Source organism: Bison bison, unplaced genomic scaffold (genome assembly GCF_000754665.1).
Source record: "Bison bison bison isolate TAMUID 2011002044 unplaced genomic scaffold, Bison_UMD1.0 scf7180017863823, whole genome shotgun sequence".
Classification (NCBI taxonomy): domain Eukaryota; kingdom Metazoa; phylum Chordata; class Mammalia; order Artiodactyla; family Bovidae; genus Bison; species Bison bison.
Window position 1 is genome coordinate 220,864 of NW_011494395.1, and position 17,695 is coordinate 238,558.

Below are 17,695 nucleotides of genomic sequence, written 5' to 3' on the forward strand. Positions count from 1 at the left end.
GTGCCCGCTTTGGACACGGCCCGCGGTGTGTGGGAGGCGTGGACCGCCGGCTCCGGCAGCTGCCCCCCCGCCGGCCTCAGTAGTCACACCTGTACCCGAATCTCCGACAGAGAGCTGCGGGTAGCAGGCCGGGAGGGCGGGACCCGCACTCAGCGTCGTTACGGAAGCATCTACACGTTAAGGCTGGACCCTGGCGCCCGCACCTATTGGTATGACCTCCCCTGCCCTAAAATTTTGACCCTTCCTTCACCTGCACCCTGGAAAAACAGATTCGCAGGCAGTTTATCTAACATCCTCACTCTAGCACCATTCTTCCCTGGGAACCTTCCATGTCTAAGAGTTTAACTCCCTTTCAATATTACCCTTCATCTCAACTGAACTACATGTGGCCCTTTCCATGTCTCCCTTCTATCGCTGGCGAGGGGAGTGGGGAAAAGGCAGTATACAGCACTTACATTTTCTAGAAAACCCAACTCAGGCCTGAATTTCACAGCTATAAGGAAGAAGGCTGCCACACTGCTTCACGCTCGGGTCACTGTGCTGCTTTGCTCCAAAGTCCTGGGCCCCACCCAGGTCACCAGCTATTACTCTTTGGGGGCTGCAACTCAGCTGAACCAGAAGTAGCTGGGCATTGGAGTCATGGGAAGATTAAGGTATTGTCTACTCACATCTCGCTAAGGGTGGAACGCGGCTAAACTTTGGATGCCCAAATCCCTCCAGACAGTCCCTTCTTTCTCCCTCAAGGAGGAACCGCCTGTTGCCCCCCATTTGATGGAAAAGCTTTCAAGGCTCGTGAGCAGCGGGCAGGGGTCCCGGCAGGGGCCTCGAGGACTGCGCCATCACTCATGTTCTGTGGTTGGGCCCTTTGCTGTCCTGTTCGGTGGAGAAACTTTGACCAGAGCCAGAGACACCATCTGCAATGACCTCTACATCTATGATACCCGTAAGAGCCAGCTTAAAGGTTGAGAAGGGGGAAAGGTGGGAAGACAGGAGAACCTGAAGACTACAGAGAGATAAAGGATGGAGTAAAGGGGTAGGGAGGAGGAAGAATTAGTCGACAACTTAAAGGAATACACAGAATATTAAATTTTTGAGAGGCCTGCAAATCATGGGAGGAGAAAAACAATGAGCAAGCCTTTGTCTTCTTGAGAGCCCCATGGGAGCCAAAGTGCTACGGCCTCAATAACCACCCTCTGCCCTTACCCAACAGGAAAGTCTCCTTCTCTGTGGTTCCACTTCCCCTGTGCCGACCATCGACTAAAACGCGTGGGCCATCGCACCTGCCTTTGGAATGATCAGCTCTACCTGGTCGGGGGTTTTGGTGAGGATGGCAGGACAGCTAGTCCACAGGTTTGCATTCTAGACCTCTTTATCTAAAGAATAGTGCCAAGATACACTGCCAAGCCTCTGTTTTGTCGCAAACTCAAAGCATTATCACAGAGCTATCTTCCTCTTTTCAAATGCTGATTAAATTGCAACCTGAGAGTCAACACTGTCTCTGAATCTTTTGGTGGGGAGGGAAGTAAATAAGGAGATGCATCTTTATTTGCAAAGGAAAGGATAAAATATAAGACCTAGTCTGATACTGTGAGCCATTAACCTGACAGAACCAAAACCACAAATCATATGCTTATCCATGCCCCATGCAAATTCTACCCCTCATATTGGGTGAAAGGTTCAGGCTAGAGCTAAGCATTCTGACCAAAACATTTAATTAACAAAAAAATATTACAATAGCAGAGAAAATAATAATAACAATAAAGAGAAATTAGAAGTGGGAATCAGGGTAGAAAACAACGCGAAGGCTTTGGTTTCTAGGAGACCAACACGCCAGCTGAGCTGGCCTTAGCCCCAGCGCCTTCTGAGTTTTCCTTGGCTGCTGGCTTCTCGTCTTCCCCCATGAGACGAATGTTGTGCTTTTCCCGGAATTCATTTAGTTCTTTTCCCTTTGCCTGAAGCTGTTGTGTCAGTGTCTCAATGATCTTCTGTATCTAGAGGGCAAGCGACAGGGATTATGTAAGGATTTCAGGACTCCCTTCCCCCATCTGTTACAGACAATGGTTGGGGGAAGTGAAGGACAGATGATACCTCTAACCTCATCTTTAACCAAATATTAATAGTAGAGCCCAGACACTAAAAGTATTCCTTTCTTTAAAACAATGGCTTAAAACTTTAGTATACATAAGAATCACCTTGGCTGATTATTTTAAAAATGCTCTTCATGGCTCCCATCCCCAGCAGTTTTGAATCAGTGGGTACAGGAGAGGGTTTGGGAAGCTGCATTTTAAATTAGTCCTCCAGGTGATCTGGATGCAGGTACCCATGGACTACACTGTGAAAAACACACTCTAACCACCTTGCTTCTCCCAACTCAGCCAGGTCACAGAACCCATGGTGAGAGGCACAGTCAGCAACTCCTTTGTCTAAGGAGTTAGACTGAACATAACATAAAGAGCATAGGCCAATAGGCTATTTATGCTGTCTTCAATGAGAGTCCCTACCCAAGCCTTCCTCCCCACATTCCCTAAAGCCCAAGCCTCCCCTTCCTTACTGTTGCTCAGAGCATCTATACGGGGATCTTGCTCACCTGCTCCTTGTTGTTCTCCAGGGCAGGCAGCACCTCTTTGACGGTCCGCTCCACCAGCACCCCTCCAACCATGCGGTAGCACTTGCGGGTTTCATCGACCTCCTTCAGAGTATCAATCACTAGGCTAAAGTAGGAGGACAAAGCAGAGCCTGAGAATTCAGTCCCACTCTGCTGCAACCCTCGTACAAAGTGGCCCATCCAACTCTCCTACTCTTTGCTCCTCACCTATGCTCATTCAACTCCATCTCCAGCTCAGCTGCTTTGGATGCCAGGCCCCGCTGTTCCTGCCTAAGACGGTTGAAGCCAGCAATTACCTAAGATGAGAAAGAGATAAGGTGAGAGAGGGGACAGTGGAAATGGCGGAGGGTCAACATACAACCGACGCACTGGAAAAGACCCTGACACTAGGAAAGATTGAAGGCAAAAGGAGAAGAGGACGGCAGTGGATGAGATGGTCAGACAGCATCACCAACTCAATGAAAATTAATCTGAGCAAACTCCAGGAGACAGAGAAAGAGGACAGAGAAGCCTGGCACTCTGGAGTCCATGGTGTCGCAAAGAGTTGGACATGACTTAGCCACTGAACAACAACATACAACACAGCATGGCAGGCTTTACAAAGACGCAGTAGTCGGCACCTACCTGGCAAAAGGAGAACACGGTCTGCAATTTGTAACTTATGTCTGTCTGGAACTCCATTCAACCAACACTGAGTGCCAGCTAGGTGGCTAGGCCACCTTACAACTTAGTCTGGTGAGGACTAGGCATTTGTTAGCCTCTTGATGAAAGTGAAAGAGGAGAGTGAAAAAGTTGGCTTAAAGCTCAACCTTCAGAAAACGAAGATCATGGCATCTGGTCCCATCACTTCATGGGAAATAGATGGGGAAACAGTGTCAGACTTTAATTTTTGGGGGCTCCAAAATCACTGCAGATGGTGACTGCAGCCGTGAAATTAAAAGATGCTTACTCCTTGGAAGGAAAGTTATGACCAACCTAGATGGCATATTCAAAAGCAGAGACATTACTTTGCCAACAAAGGTTCGTCTAGTCAAGGATATGGTTTTTCCAGTGGTCATGTATGGATGTGAGAGTTGGACTGTGAAGAAAGCTGAACGCCGAAGAATTGATGCTTTTGAACTGTGGTGTTGGAGAAGACTCTTGAGAGTCCCTTGGACTGCAAGGAGATCCAACCAGTCCATCCTAAAGGAGACCAGTCCTGGGTGTTCACTGGAAGGACTGATGCTGAGGCTGAAACTCCAATACTTTGGCCACCTCACGCGAAGAGCTGACTCATTGGAAAAGACCCTGATGCTGGGGGGGATTGGGGGCAGGAGGAGAAGGGGACGACAGAGGATAAGATGGCTGGATGGCATCACCGACTCAATGCACATGAGTTTGGGTGAACTCCGGGAGTTGATGATGGACAAGGAGGCCTGGCATGGTGCAATTCATGGGGTCAAAAAGAGTCGGACACGACTGAGCGACTGAACTGAACTGAACTGAACTGAGGCATCTGTTATAAGAATGGGAAGTGGAGAGCTACTGGAACACCTACAGGGTAGCTTAAACTTGCAGGTAAAGGAAAAGCTTTGTAGTGAGTAATCCTTGTTTGGGTCTGCCCAGCATCCCTCTCATTAGGGAACCGCCCCTTCTAATTCACTGGGGTTCTTGTGGGGCTACTAATTACAGGACCCTTGCCCCTTGACCACAGGGACAGTAACCTATTCTATACTACAGTCTCTCTACAGGAGAGACAAACAGGTACAAAATGCAGCTGGAGCTCAGACACCTATGTGAGTATTCGGTCATCTCTGACATTTTGCAACCTTATGGACTGTAGCCCACCAGGCTCTTCTGTCTATGAGATTTTCCAGGCAAGAATACTGGAGTGGGTTGCCATTTCCTCCTCCAGGGAATCTTCCCGACCCAGGTATCGAACCACCATTTCCTGTGTCTCCTGCATTGCAGTCAAATTCTTTACCATCTGAGCCACCAGGGAAGCCCCAACACTGACAGTTGTCCTGTAAAGAATATCCTCCATTCCTTTCCTGAAACCCCTGAAGCTGCCCTAGTTCTTGAACTCTGTGTGGCCTAGATGATTAATGTGTCTTTTCACTGTGTTCAATTCTGTGTTCACTGTGTTCAGTTCTACCACCAGCCTTCTAAAACAGTCCTTTAAAAAAAAACAAATGGCCCAAAGCCCATATCTGCAGCCTGTAAATCCTAACTGATAAGAGGTTTCCTGAGAGAGAATGCCTTAACTGAAGCCCAAAGGATGAGAAATCGGGGGTGAGGGTGGGGTGGGCAGTGGTGCAAAAGAAGCATAATAACATACTTAAAGGCCCAGAGAAGTGATTACGATCAGCTGCTTCTTCCCCAGAAACTGAGCAGAGAATTAAAACAGACTGAAAGTCAGCTGGATACTAATGCCACCACCAGCAACACATCTAGTATAGTGCTCTGATGACTGTATTTGCAAAGAAATATCAGATGAAAGGCAGAAGACTAGGTTTCAAGTTTTGTCTCTCACATATTGGTTCTATGACAAGACTTTTAACCCTATTCATTTAACCCTGGCTACAAATGAGGATCAGGGGATCCATTTTAAAGCATGAATAGTGGAACCTCAGAGCAGCTACCCAATCACTGGGAGTGAGGCTCTGGGCCTCAGTATTTCAGAGAAGATCTCCCATGAAATTCTGAGGTGCAGCCAGAACTGAAAACCACTGGGTTAATCTCTCTGAGCCTTAGTTTTCTTACCTGTGATATGCAGGTGATACCTACTTCACAGCGCTGTTGTATCACATGAATGAATGAATGTGGACAGTTTTGTAAGCAGTGAAGTACATTAATTACCATCATGACCTCTCTCCAAATGGAGTGTCCCTTGGACCCTCATGGTCCGCTGAGAGTAACAGGCCCACTCATTCAAACCATTACCAAATCTCTCACGGTCACTTCCATCATCTCCATTCTCACTGCATCGATGACTAAGCACCTCATCTTTACTAGGATCCCTTATTTCTAGCTCTCTCTCTGCAAGATGCATATACAGCTAATATGCTGTCCTGTACCACCTCTGCATCCCTTCTAAGGCCCAATAAATGAAGGAATAAATTTGACGAGAAACTTGTCATTCCAGCAGCTTGTTTCCCTCTCCCAACCATCATCCTTTCATCTCAATCTGCTTCATCCACTCATTTCAGCAGATGTGTTGGAAATCTCACTCATCTACAAGCTGTTTTTCCTTCACTTTCATTACCTATAATCGAAACTATTCCATTTATAATTAGCATTTTCTCCACTGTCAATGTAACCTCAAAATACTTTCATCTAAGAAAATTTCACAACTAAGCTAGATTCCAGATGCCCTCCTAGAATCTGAATGACATCCATTCTTCTGGATATATGTTGTATTTAACACACATTAATGAAATCAGCTTAAATGTCTAAAATTTCTGAGACCTGAAATTATTTTCTTTAGTATAATAATTAGTAGGAATCTACTTTTCAACCACCAGTTTAACACCACTAAAGGCAAAGAAATTTTTTAAAATTCCAACTTTTCTTCAAACATTCTTGCTGATTAACAATGCTATATTTCAACCCTACACTTAACAACCCTGTAATAAGCAGAGATGGGCAGGCCACTGTTGACTCCCTCAGCCCTATTAAATCATCTCACACGTAAACACTCCTCCTGAAAAAGAATCCAATGAAAATACCAACTCTTTTTCCTTTTTTTGGCCGTGAGGTGTAGCAGGATCTTAGTTTCCTGATCAGGAATCGAACCCCCAACCCCTGTAATGCAAAGGCAGAGTGCAAACCACTGGATCACCAGGAAGTCCCTACTGTTCCTATTCTAAAGTAACTTCAAGCCTGACAGCTATACAGTAGAGCACTCACATTCTCATAACTGGCATGTAGAAGTAATTTTACAAAGGACATGATCATCTTTTTTTGTTTGTTAGTTCCCAGTTTTCTTCAGATATAATTGATAGGGGACTTCCCTGGCAAACCAGTGGTTAGGACCCAGCTTCCACTGCAGGAGTCCTGGGTTCGATCCCTGTTTGGGGAACTAAGCTCCCACAAGACACACAATGCTCCCCTCCCCAAAACAAAGATAACTGACACAGAGCATTGTGTAAGTTTAAGGTATATAACATTATGATTTTATATATATATTTGAAAACGTTAGCACAATATTAGTTAATATATCCATCACCTCACAGTTACTTCTGTGATGGGAACTTTTAAGATTTCTGCTCATAGCAACTTTCAAGTATACAACACAGTATTGTTAACCACAGTTGTCATGGTATACATTAGATCCCCAGAACTAATTCATGTTATAACTCCAATTTTGTTACCTTTTGTACCCCCCCTTCACTCATTCCCCCTCTTCCGGCTCCAAAGCACCAATCTACTCTGTTTCTATGAGTTCAACTTTTTTTTATTCCACATATAAACGAGATCATTAAGTACTTGTCTTTCTTTGACTTATTTTCACTGGACATAATACCTTCAGGGTTCACTCATTTTGTCACAAATAGCAGAATTTCCTTCTTTTTTTTTACAGGTGAATAATATTCTTCTGTGTGTGTATATGTGTGTGTGTGTGACATTTTATGTATTCGTCTATAGGACATGGTATTCTAATTTTTAAGGGCTATATAGCACTTAAACTTTATCGATACTTTCTTTTAATACATAAACCATCTAACCATTCTTCTCTTGTTGGGACATTTAGGTTATTTCCAATTTTCCTGTAATAAATAGCACTGATTTTACATATCTGGACAAACAGCACAAAAACTTTACAGTCATTTCTCTTGAATCATACTCTCCTAAGACTGAGTCAAAAGGGTATTAACATTATTATAGTTTCTTTTTTTTTTTAAACTTTACAGAATTGTATTAGTTTTGCCAAATATCAAAATGAATCCACCACAGGTATACATGTGTTCCCCATCCTGAACCCTCCTCCCTCCTCCCTCCCCATACCATCCCTCTGGGTCGTCCCAGTGCACTAGCCCCAAGCATCCAGTATCGTGCATCGAACCTGGACTGGCATCTCGTTTCATACATGATATTTTACATGTTTCAATGCCATTCTCCCAAATCTTCCCACCCTCTCCCTCTCCCACAGAGTCCAAAAGGCTGTTCTATACGTCAGTGTCTCTTTTGCTGTCTCGTACACAGGGTTATTGTTACCCTCTTTCTAAATTCCATATATACGCGTTAGTATACTGTATTGGTGTTTTTCCTTCTGGCTTACTTCACTCTGTATAATAGGCTCCAGTTTCATCCACCTCATTAGAACTGATTCAAATGTATTCTTTTTAATGGCTGAGTAATACTCCATTGTGTATATGTACCACAGCTTTCTTATCCATTCATCTGCTGATGGACATCTAGGTTGCTTCCATGTCCTGGCTATTATAAACAGTGCTGCAATGAACATTGGGGTACACGTGTCTCTTTCCCTTCTGGTTTCCTCAGTGTGAATGCCCAGCAGTGGGATTGCTGGATCATAAGGCAGTAAAAATATGGAACACTTCACGAATTTGCATGTCATCCTTGCGCAGGGGCCATGCTAATCTTCTCTGTATCGTTCCAATTTTAGTATATGTGCTGCCGAAGCGAGCACATTTATTATAGTTTCTACTGTATGTTGCTATAAACTCCCCCAAGATGACCAGAAGACTTTACAGTGCTACCAGCAATATCATGACTGTGCCTGACAGTAGCTCATATTACCTATGTTAATTTAGTAATTTTTAGAGCAGGAAGAGATCTTAATTCCAGAAGCCTTGGAATCATCCTCAATTCACTATCCACCCTCAATTAACTTCTAAATCATATCTATCTACTGAATACCTCAAATCCATCCACTGTCATCTCTCACCTGTACTACGGAGCCTCCTAGGTGAGTTCCACACTTGACTCCTTCAATCCATTCCCCACACTTCAGCACAAGTAACCTTAAATTTAAATCTAACCATCCTATGCCTAAACCTTCCATTATTCCCACTGCTCATGGGATAAAACCCAAACCCCTGAAGACAGCAGAAAAAAAAGTCCTTCAGATCTGGTCCTTGCTGCCTCTTGCAGGCAGTCCTCCTCTCACCGCTCACACTCAGCACTATCAGGTCTCCCGCACTGCAGGCAGATTCGCTGCTGTCTGAGCCACTAGTGAAGCCCATGGCCCAGCAGAACCACTTGCAATTCCCCTATCATTTACCTTCAGGTATTTGCAGAAAATCCACACCCTACCTGGTACACTTACCCAAACCTTTCTTGTCGCATTTTTCTCTGCCTAACTCTAATTCGTTCTTCATGTTTCAACATAGATTCTTCTAGGAAGCAGTTCTTGCCATCCCCTAGCCCCATATTAACTCCTTGTATGTACTCACATATAGTGTGACTGAAGTCACTCAGTGGTGTCTGACTCTTTGTGACCCCATGGACTGTAGCCCACCAGGCTCCTCCATCCATGGAATTTTCTAGGCAAGAGTGCTGGAGTGGGTTGCCATTTCCTTCCCCAGGGGATCTTCCCGACCCAGGGATTGAACCCGGGTCTCCTGCATTGTGGGCAGACGCTTTACCATCTGAGCCACCAGGGAAGCCCACTCACATATAAGCATCTATCAATTTCTTACACTTTTTGATAGAAAACTTTTTCTATTTTCACATACTATGTTCTTTATTTTCCATTATACCGCCTACCTCTAAACTTTATTATCTTCTTTGAAAATTTAAAAATATGTAACTGTACCTTCTTTTAAAACACCTGTATCTTTTACGGTCCTACACTAACCTGCCTGCCTTCCACCACAGTCTGCACAGTAAGGGGGCACTACTATGTGCCAGGTACTCTGCTGGACTCTTTATTTCATTTAATTCTAAAACAAACAACAAAAGCAACAAAACACATTATAAGACATGTACCTTCATTATAAGACATTTTACCTTCTGTAAATACAGATCATGAAACCAAGGCTGGTGGAACGTGGGGGTGGATAAAATAACACAGTGGACAGCAGGACTGCTACTTTCACCATGATCTAACTCTAAGAATTCATTTTCTATTAATGTATTATCCCTGGCTTGTAACATAATAATCTCTTAATGAGTCAAACTATTTCCATTTGATTTATTTTTGTTTTCTTTCTTTTTTGTTTGATACCATATAGTTTTGATAAGTACGGGGAAAATCTATAATCATATTTATCACCCAAAGGTCTTATCTACATGATATTTACTCTTCCTGGGTTTAATGGAAGAATAAAAGAGGTAGAGAATTATGACTGGATGCATCTGGAAGAGCATTTTCTGGGCTGTCACTGCACTTAGTATCTTCTTTTTAGTTCAGTGCCCCCTGTTCTGACTAACATGTGCTGTGTGCTTAGCTGCACAGTCACGTCTGACTCTGTGATTCCCTGGAATATATATAGCCTGCCAGGTGCCTCTGTCCATGGGGATTCTCCAGGCAAACATATTCAACTCTAAAAACTTTTCTGAGCTTATCAAATGATGATTCTCATCCTTTCTCTTCATCAAAGTTTTTAGGACGAGTCTATACTCACTGCCTCCACCTCCTCACCTCCCAATTCACTTTATTTATTTAAATGTTTAACCATGCCATGAGGCTTGTGGAATCTTAGTTCCCTGACCAGGGATCGAACCTGGGCCACAGCAGGGAAAGCACCAAGTCCTAACCACTGGACCATCAGAGAATTCCCAAGTTACGTCTTTTTGAATCTAAGTTTTTTCACCAAAAAATTGGAGGTGTCTCTCTCGTACAATGTTGTGAGGATTCTTTAATTACATCAAGGACTCAGGACATTATCCAACATACAACAGATTGTCAATAAGCAGTACCTGCTATTATTATAACACAGCTCCACCTAAGTGTCCTACAGATACCTTAAACTCAGGTCATTCGAAGCTCAACTTTCTTTTACTCCTTTTTTTTCCCCCCATTTTGGCAACTCAAACAGCATATAGGATCCTAGTTCCCTGACTATGGTTCAAACCCGCACGCCCTGAATTGGAAGCTCAGAGTCTTAACCACTGGACCACCAGGGAAGTCCTTTTACTCCATTTTAAACTGCTCCTCTTCTTGTCTCCCCTCTTTCTGCTAATGACACAACTCTAGCCTGTTAGGAAACCCTGGTTTCATCTTTGAACACACCCTTACCCCATCAACTGCCAAATTTCTTACCTCTACCTCAGCAATTTTTCTTAGGCTTACTGACATTGATCATGCCAATTGAAGGCCTCATTACCTCTTGTCTGAGGTACTGCAACAATCTTTTAGATTATCTCCCCATTTTTGGACTCTCCAAATCCATCCTATACATTGTTGCTAATTTAATTCTTCTGGCACTTGGATGACACAGAAAAATATTCATGATATAGTATTAAGCTTAAAAGCAGATTATGAAATAGCAAATAACTGTATTTAGAATACTACATAAAATTAAAGATGTAAATGTGTAAAACACACATGTACAAAAACATAAAAGAAGGGGAAAAACCTCTCAAATGATACATTTCAAAATGGTAAGAACAGTTATCTCTGGATAGTAGGGCCATGGGTAATTTATTTATCTTGTACTTTTTCTTGTGTTTTCTACAATGAATATATATTTTATGTAATAATAAAAAAATAAATGATATAACATATATCCTTCTGTGAGTCCCTCACTGCTTACATAAAAAATTCCTGAATTCTTTGCCATGCAAAGACTCAGTATACTTTAAGGACTATACCTCTCTAACTTATAACTCATAATTTAGCTAAACAAAGTAGTCACTGCACTTCATGTCAATCTATGCTTTCTCTAGATCTCCTCTTACCCTATTCTCTATATTCTGTTTCTACTGCCATCTGTTCAAATTTATCCAATCCTTCAGGTTCAGCTCAAATATCTCTAGTAGGATCATGGTATAAGCAGGAAAAAATAGGTCTGTCTGATTCTCAAGTCCCTCAATTAAAAACTCTCCCAGTCTGAGTAAGTTAAAGCCTTTGAAACTCAAACATTCTGAGGACAACACTGCTACTTCAAATGGCAGTAATTAAGTAACAGAAGATAAAACAAGTCAAGTGCCCAGCACAACGTGCCACTTGCCTCCATCCTGTCTATATGGCTCAGATTTGAAGCAGTGATACAGATTTTTTACCCAGTGTTCTCTCTGGAACACAAAGGTCAGAGAATGTTAAGCAAGGAACAGCCTCAGAACTCAATTACCACAATTCTTCAGTCTGTTCTGACAGCCTCTTTTTCTCTATCGTCCCTTAAAACTGGTTTCACTCTGTTCTACTTCTTCACTTTCTGTACAAACCTTAGGTGATTTCACCCACAACCATGGCTTTATCTACCATTCATAAACGTATAATTCTCTGTATCTCCAATTCAGATTTCTTTCTGTAACCTGACATTATGAATCAAACTATCTACTAAATGTCTCTACCTGTATGTCCCACAAGAAACTCAAACTTATTTTCTCCCCAAACCTGTTCATCTTCCTACATTCCCTAAAGGCACCATCCAAGGCAGAAACCTGAAGGACATCTAAGATTCCCCTTTTGTCCCCTTTTCTCCACTTTCAAGTCTTGCAGTAATCCATTCCAAACTTTAAGTCCATCTGCATCCCAAACATAGCAGGAAGTTTACTGCCACAGTGTTTTTAAACACATTATTCCCTCTACCCAGAAAATCCTCCAGTTCCTTCTTTGCTTGACTAACTTCTCTCATCCTTTAGAACTGAGCTGAAAGATTATCTTTTTTACAAAACAAAATAATTAACATTTATTATGCACATCAGGTACTTTGGCCACCTGATGCGAAGAGCTGACTCATTTGAAAAGACCCTGATGCTGGGAAAGATGAAGGCAGGAGGAGAAGGGCATGACAGAGGATGAGATGGCTGGATGGCATCACCGACTCAATGGACAGGAGTCTGAGTAAACTCCGGGAGTTGGTAATGGACAGGGAGGCCTGGCGTGCTGCAGTCCATGAGGTCGCAAAGAGTCACACGACTGAGCGACTGAACTGAACACACAGTAGTATATTTTGTTTTATATCACTGTGCAAAATACTTTGTATACGTTGTCTAAAAACTCTTCTCCCCTCCCCCAAAATTCCATAACACTTCATATCTCTCATACATACACTTCTGCCTCACATTAGCATTTTGTGTATGTCTTATTTTTCTCACCAGACTAAAAGCTCTTTGATTGCCGGAGTCAGTTTTAAAAATCTTTATGCAGAATACCTCTGCCTACAGTAACTGTTCAACAAATAACTGATAGACAAACCTATAATTAAAAGAGCTATTGTTTTAATTACGTTTTCCTATTTACACGGATTTCTTCCCACCCGTAACAAACACTAGCCCCGCTATCAGCAAACCACGGTTCCCAGGCCACAAACGGCCTTCTGATTAACTTATCAAACGTTCTCCCGGTGCTAGGCACTGGGAGAAATGCATGCTCGAATTTTTAGTAAAGGATTTCTGGTGTCTAAATTCAATCTAGTAATGACTCTCAAAACAGTATCAAACACTAGACTGTTCGAGTATGTGAGTCACGTGGCTCTGCAGTGACGACGATTTTCAGCGTGGCTTCAGAGTCAAGTAACAGACTACACTAGCCGTTCGTCGACTAATCCCCTAGGACTCGCCATGACCTGCCTCACCTAGCCATATCCTGTTCGAAGGTGCGGAGGAAAAGGGGGAAAGTGGCCACCCATTTTTCCTCAGACCTGGGCATCCTCCCAGCCCCTGCTTCCCCCTCGCCTAGGCTCACCCAACCCTCCGAGGGGGCGTGGCTCTCACCTACCAATCCGCCTACTCTCTCCCCGGGGGCTCGGCTAGCTTCTCCAAGGACCCTCCCCTCTCTGGACGGCCACGCAAATGCGGGACTGGAGTAAAGGTCTGCACAGCCACAGGCTAACCCCCCTCCTCTCACGACGACTCTGGACCCAGCCAGCTTGCCCTACTGCACGTTCCCTGGTCCTCACCTGCTCTGCGGACACCGCCCCCTTCCCCGTGCCGCTCCCGCTGCTCTTGCCGGCGCGACCGCCGTTCTCCGCCATCTTCACCGCCTGCTAGGCTTCCGGCCTTCGCGGCTCAGCCCCCTGCCCTGCGTCACGTCCGGTCTCGGAGTTACCGCCCACTCGCCCCTGGCACCGGCACCTCCACCTCCAGGCCGCAGTTTTGTTCGGTTCCCGCGGATGATTTTGGCCATATCTTGATGTAGGACCTACTACCTATCCCGCCCACCCCGATGAATTCCACCTGTGGTGCTTTAACTTGTGCAACAGAGACGCTGCCCCTGGGAGGCGCGGGAAAGAATGGGTTAACTGGAGAGTGGGGCGCTGGTTGAGATCTGGGTGCCAGTGCCCCCCTGCCCACCACTGGGTGGTGAGAAACGAGGGAGGGTGAACTTCCCCTCAGAGATTCTGGTGGGGAAATATGCTTTGCGTCAATAAAACTGACTGTGCTGCACAGTCAGGGAGAGAAGCTGGGAAGACCAAGAAGTAACTCGGAGATGGCTTTTGAACTGCGGAAATATTTGTCTGAGGAAAAAGGCTTTAATTTAATGTGAGATCAAAGGCCTTTCCTCCATCTTCCCACTTTATGATCTCTTCCGGTAGCCCATAATTACCTATGATAAAGAATGTTTTGACCCTTTGGGAGGTTTTGCAGGGAGGGTCCTGATTCAGCCTCACAGTATGAAGAGAGAAGTCAAGGGATCTTAGAAATTTATTGCTTGAGAGAAGGGTTGGTGTCCTGATTTCTCACTTTCTTCAGGCTGGGCTTCATCATCAGGCCTCCTCACCAACTCCTGTCCCTTCTTTCGTGTCCTGGACTCCGGATACCTCGATTTTCAGTACTTTGTGCTCCACCCAGGTAACCTGTTTTGCTGTGCTCAGTTGCCTGGCACATAATAGATACTCAGTAAATGTTTGTTAAATGTATGGATGGTGGGAAACACTGGGGCATCAACCATCCACAGAAATATTTGATTAGTGGCTCATTATGCCATGGGTCATTGTGCCCTTTAAGAGTAAAATTAAAGGAAAGTCCAGCTTTCCTGTCTCCCTATTTTAGCCTCTTATCCTTAAACTTAGGTTTCCCCATGCTAGTCACTCTGAGGCTTGCCTATGCCATTTACAGACTCAGAACCATGGCCGCCTCATCTTCTTCCTCGGAACTGCCCCTGGTGGCTGTGTGCCAGGTAACATCGACCCCAGACAAGGAGCAGAACTTTAAAACATGTGCTGAGCTGATTCGGGAGGCTGCCAGACTGGGCGCTTGCCTGGCTTTCCTGCCTGAGGCATTTGACTTCATTGCACGGGACCCTGAAGAGACACGCCGCCTGTCTGAGCCACTGAGTGGGAACCTTTTGGAAGAATATACCCAGCTTGCCAGGTATCAAGGAAGGGGAGGGAGAGGTAGTTTCTTTTTGAGTAATGTCCTAGGATTGCCAGATATGAGGGTAGAACTTGAGAAGAGTTGTCAGTGTCCCCTCCCCCTCAGGGAATGTGGACTCTGGCTGTCCTTGGGTGGTTTCCATGAGCGTGGCCAGGACTGGGAGCAGACTCAGAAAATCTACAACTGTCATGTGATTCTGAACAACATGGGTGAGACTCTTTAGCCTGCCTCCTCAGGCAATTATACCTAAGATTCTCCAGAATTCTGTTTTCTCAACTGTTTCCTTGGCCAGGGGTTTTTGGGGGTATTTGTACTTCTGTTCCTAGTCTATAAGCTATCTCCTCTTTGGGAGGAGAGGATCTAAGCTGGCTTTCTAGGGCACCAGCACCGAGTATTTTTTTTTCCCTCTTACTCTAGGGTCAGTAGTGGCCACCTACAGGAAGACACATCTGTGTGACGTAGAGATTCCAGGACAGGGGCCTATGCGTGAAAGCAACTCTACCATACCTGGGCCCAGTCTTGAGTCTCCTATCAGCACACCAGCAGGCAAGGTGGGCACTGTGAAAGGATGAGGGTAGGAGGGGAACAAGAGGGAAGGGAACAGGAATCCTTGAAAGACGTGGTAGAGGACAGAAAGCCCTAAGGAGTGGGGTAGCAGGGTCATGACCAAATGCTGTGACATAAGGGCAGGGGGGCTAAATAGGCTGGTTTTCATTCCAGATTGGTCTAGCTATCTGCTATGACATGCGGTTCCCTGAACTTTCTCTGGCATTGGTTCAGGCTGGAGCAGAAATACTTACCTACCCTTCGGCTTTTGGATCTGTTACAGGCCCAGCCCATTGGGAGGTAAGAGTATACTTCTTTGGAACATAAGGGCTTTTCTTACTTCATTCTCCTTCGTTGGTTCTACCAGTTAAAAGATTTTCTTTCTCCTTCCCAACTAGTGGGAAAATTCACTTTCCCAGATTGTTGCCTCTCAGAGTAGTAAATAATTCATAGGCAATTATCAGGATGGTCACAATGGGTAGATTGGGCTGTAATGTCCATGGCTTATCACTTCCCTACCAGCTGCTACATGTACTTAAGTGAACAGCTGTCTTCTCCATCCCTAGGTGTTGTTGCGGGCCCGTGCCATTGAAACCCAGTGCTACGTAGTGGCGGCAGCACAGTGTGGACGCCACCATGAGAAGAGGGCAAGTTATGGCCATAGCATGGTGGTAGATCCCTGGGGAACAGTGGTGGCCCGCTGCTCTGAAGGACCAGGCCTTTGCCTTGCCCGAATTGACCTCAACTATCTGCAACAGTTGCGCAAACAACTGCCTGTGTTCCAGCACCGCAGGCCTGACCTCTACGGCAATCTGGGTCACCCACTGTCTTAAGACTTTTGACTTCTGTCCACTGAGACCTCCATTGTGAGCTGGTGGTGTTGTGACTTGTAGGCAGGACCCAGGCGCAGCTTCCCTCATTTGGAGAACCTTGTCTCTTGATGGAACACAGGCTCAGCTTCTTGGAAAAGAAGAAACTTTCACCTGAGCTCAGATTTCAGTTTCAGAAAGGTGGAATTTAATATAGTCACTGTTTATTTCATGAAAACTGAAGTTATGCTGAGGGCTGAGCAGCACTGGCATTGAAAAAAAATATATAATCATCATAAAGTCTGTGTCTGAATATCTCTTTTGGGAGCTGAAAGGGGAGGTGGTATTGTACCAGCTGGACTAGGCTCCAGTTCTAGGCCTCCTGGCTTATTCAACATGCCTCCCTACCTAAAGAAAAGTGCAACACTCAGTGCATGTCCCAGCCCCACGCTCCCAAGCTTGGGAGTGGGAGTGAGGGTAGAGGATGGGGAAAGACAAGGAAGAGAGGCATTGCTACCGCATCACTTCACTCTCACCTGTGATGCCCTTTGCCCAAGCCAGAAGAAAGCAAAAGGGGAAAGGGCTGCAGGGTACATTATTTATTTTCACTTGAACATGGAAAGAAAGTGTCACACTCCCCCTTCCCCTTTTCAGGGGGAGTGTATTCTAACCAGCAACCGCTTCTCCATCCATCCTGTGTGTGTGTGTGTGTGCGCACACACCACAGTTGGGACTGACTAGGCTGACCTAGTCCTCTTACCTATTATTCCTTTGAAGAGAGTTTGACAGAGAGGGAAAAGGAAGGAGCCACACCAGGCAGAGGTTTCAAGCCATGGAATGGAGGAAACGAGGCAGAGAGGAGCAGCACCAGAGGCCAGGAGAGAGTGGAAAGGGCCACAGCTTCTTTGTTTTTTAAAAATTCTATAATTTGGGAGAGGGTGGTGATTAATTTCCAAAATACACTTCAGAGTCCCACCTACCACACAGCTCCCTACTGACAGCCCTTTGGTTTTTCAGACAAAGTTTAAGAGCCCTCATAAAGCCAGAAGTACTGATAACCCCTCAATGCACCCCAAAAGCAGTGATCACTTCAATCCCTTACAAAGACTATGACCTATAGACTTTGCTTCTCCCTACACATTTCTTACGGCTCAGTGGCAAGGTGACTGTAGAGACACAATGAGGGGGTAAGTGGAAAAGGAACAAAGGGAAGCCAGGCACATGGGTGCAGGGAGGGGTGGGGGACACCACTTCCATTTTTCTTTTGTCTTTTCCTTTAAAAAAAAAAAAAAAAGGCAGGGGGGGG

At 44.9% G+C, this 17,695-nt stretch overlaps 3 protein-coding genes across 4 annotated transcripts in view; 2 read left to right on the forward strand and 1 right to left on the reverse strand.

Annotated features, from left to right (window-relative positions):
* Positions 1-1,452, forward strand: part of KLHDC9 (kelch domain containing 9) — a 1,920-nt gene extending 468 nt beyond the window's left edge. The window contains exons 2-5 of the mRNA XM_010833700.1: positions 37-209; positions 494-653; positions 745-943; positions 1,211-1,452. Coding sequence (XP_010832002.1) covers positions 37-209; positions 494-653; positions 745-943; positions 1,211-1,377 — 699 coding nt within the window. The 3' untranslated portion in view covers positions 1,378-1,452. The remainder of the gene's footprint in view (positions 1-36; positions 210-493; positions 654-744; positions 944-1,210) is intronic.
* A 75-nt stretch (positions 1,453-1,527) lies between these two features.
* On the reverse strand, positions 1,528-13,729 carry PFDN2 (prefoldin subunit 2). Its single transcript, XM_010833659.1, has 4 exons — positions 13,618-13,729; positions 2,813-2,901; positions 2,588-2,711; positions 1,528-1,991 (listed from the first exon to the last, which is right to left on the reverse strand). The coding sequence occupies exons 1-4, from the start codon at positions 13,690-13,692 to the stop codon at positions 1,815-1,817; spliced, it is 465 nt and encodes a 154-aa protein (XP_010831961.1). The 5' UTR covers positions 13,693-13,729; the 3' UTR covers positions 1,528-1,814.
* Positions 13,730-13,748: 19 nt separating this feature from the next.
* Positions 13,749-16,689, forward strand: NIT1 (nitrilase 1). Of its 2 annotated transcripts, XM_010833660.1 has the most exons (7): positions 13,749-13,852; positions 14,411-14,509; positions 14,777-15,031; positions 15,140-15,243; positions 15,452-15,585; positions 15,755-15,880; positions 16,147-16,689. In XM_010833660.1, coding segments are annotated over exons 1-7 (987 nt in total). In that variant the 5' UTR covers positions 13,749-13,850; the 3' UTR covers positions 16,414-16,689. The 2 variants fall into 2 exon arrangements, with proteins under 2 accessions (XP_010831962.1, XP_010831963.1); XM_010833661.1 differs by lacking the exons at positions 13,749-13,852; positions 14,411-14,509 and adding an exon at positions 13,859-14,200.
* Positions 16,690-17,695: the final 1,006 nt, after the last annotated feature.

Bases quoted from the DNA above. Each gene is read 5' to 3' on its own strand.
- PFDN2 (XM_010833659.1), bottom strand. From the start codon at position 13,692: ATGGCGGAGAACGGCGGTCGCGCCGGCAAGAGCAGCGGGAGCGGCACG. The intron at 2,902-13,617 runs GTGAGGACCAGG...TTCTCATCTTAG, and splicing joins GGGCGGTGTCCGCAGAGCAG to GTAATTGCTGGCTTCAACCG. The intron at 1,992-2,587 runs GTGAGCAAGATC...CTTGCCCTCTAG, and splicing joins TGGAGAACAACAAGGAGCAG to ATACAGAAGATCATTGAGAC.
- NIT1 (XM_010833660.1), top strand. The intron at 15,586-15,754 runs GTGGGCACTGTG...TTTTCATTCCAG, and splicing joins TCAGCACACCAGCAGGCAAG to ATTGGTCTAGCTATCTGCTA. The intron at 15,881-16,146 runs GTAAGAGTATAC...CTCCATCCCTAG, and splicing joins CAGGCCCAGCCCATTGGGAG to GTGTTGTTGCGGGCCCGTGC.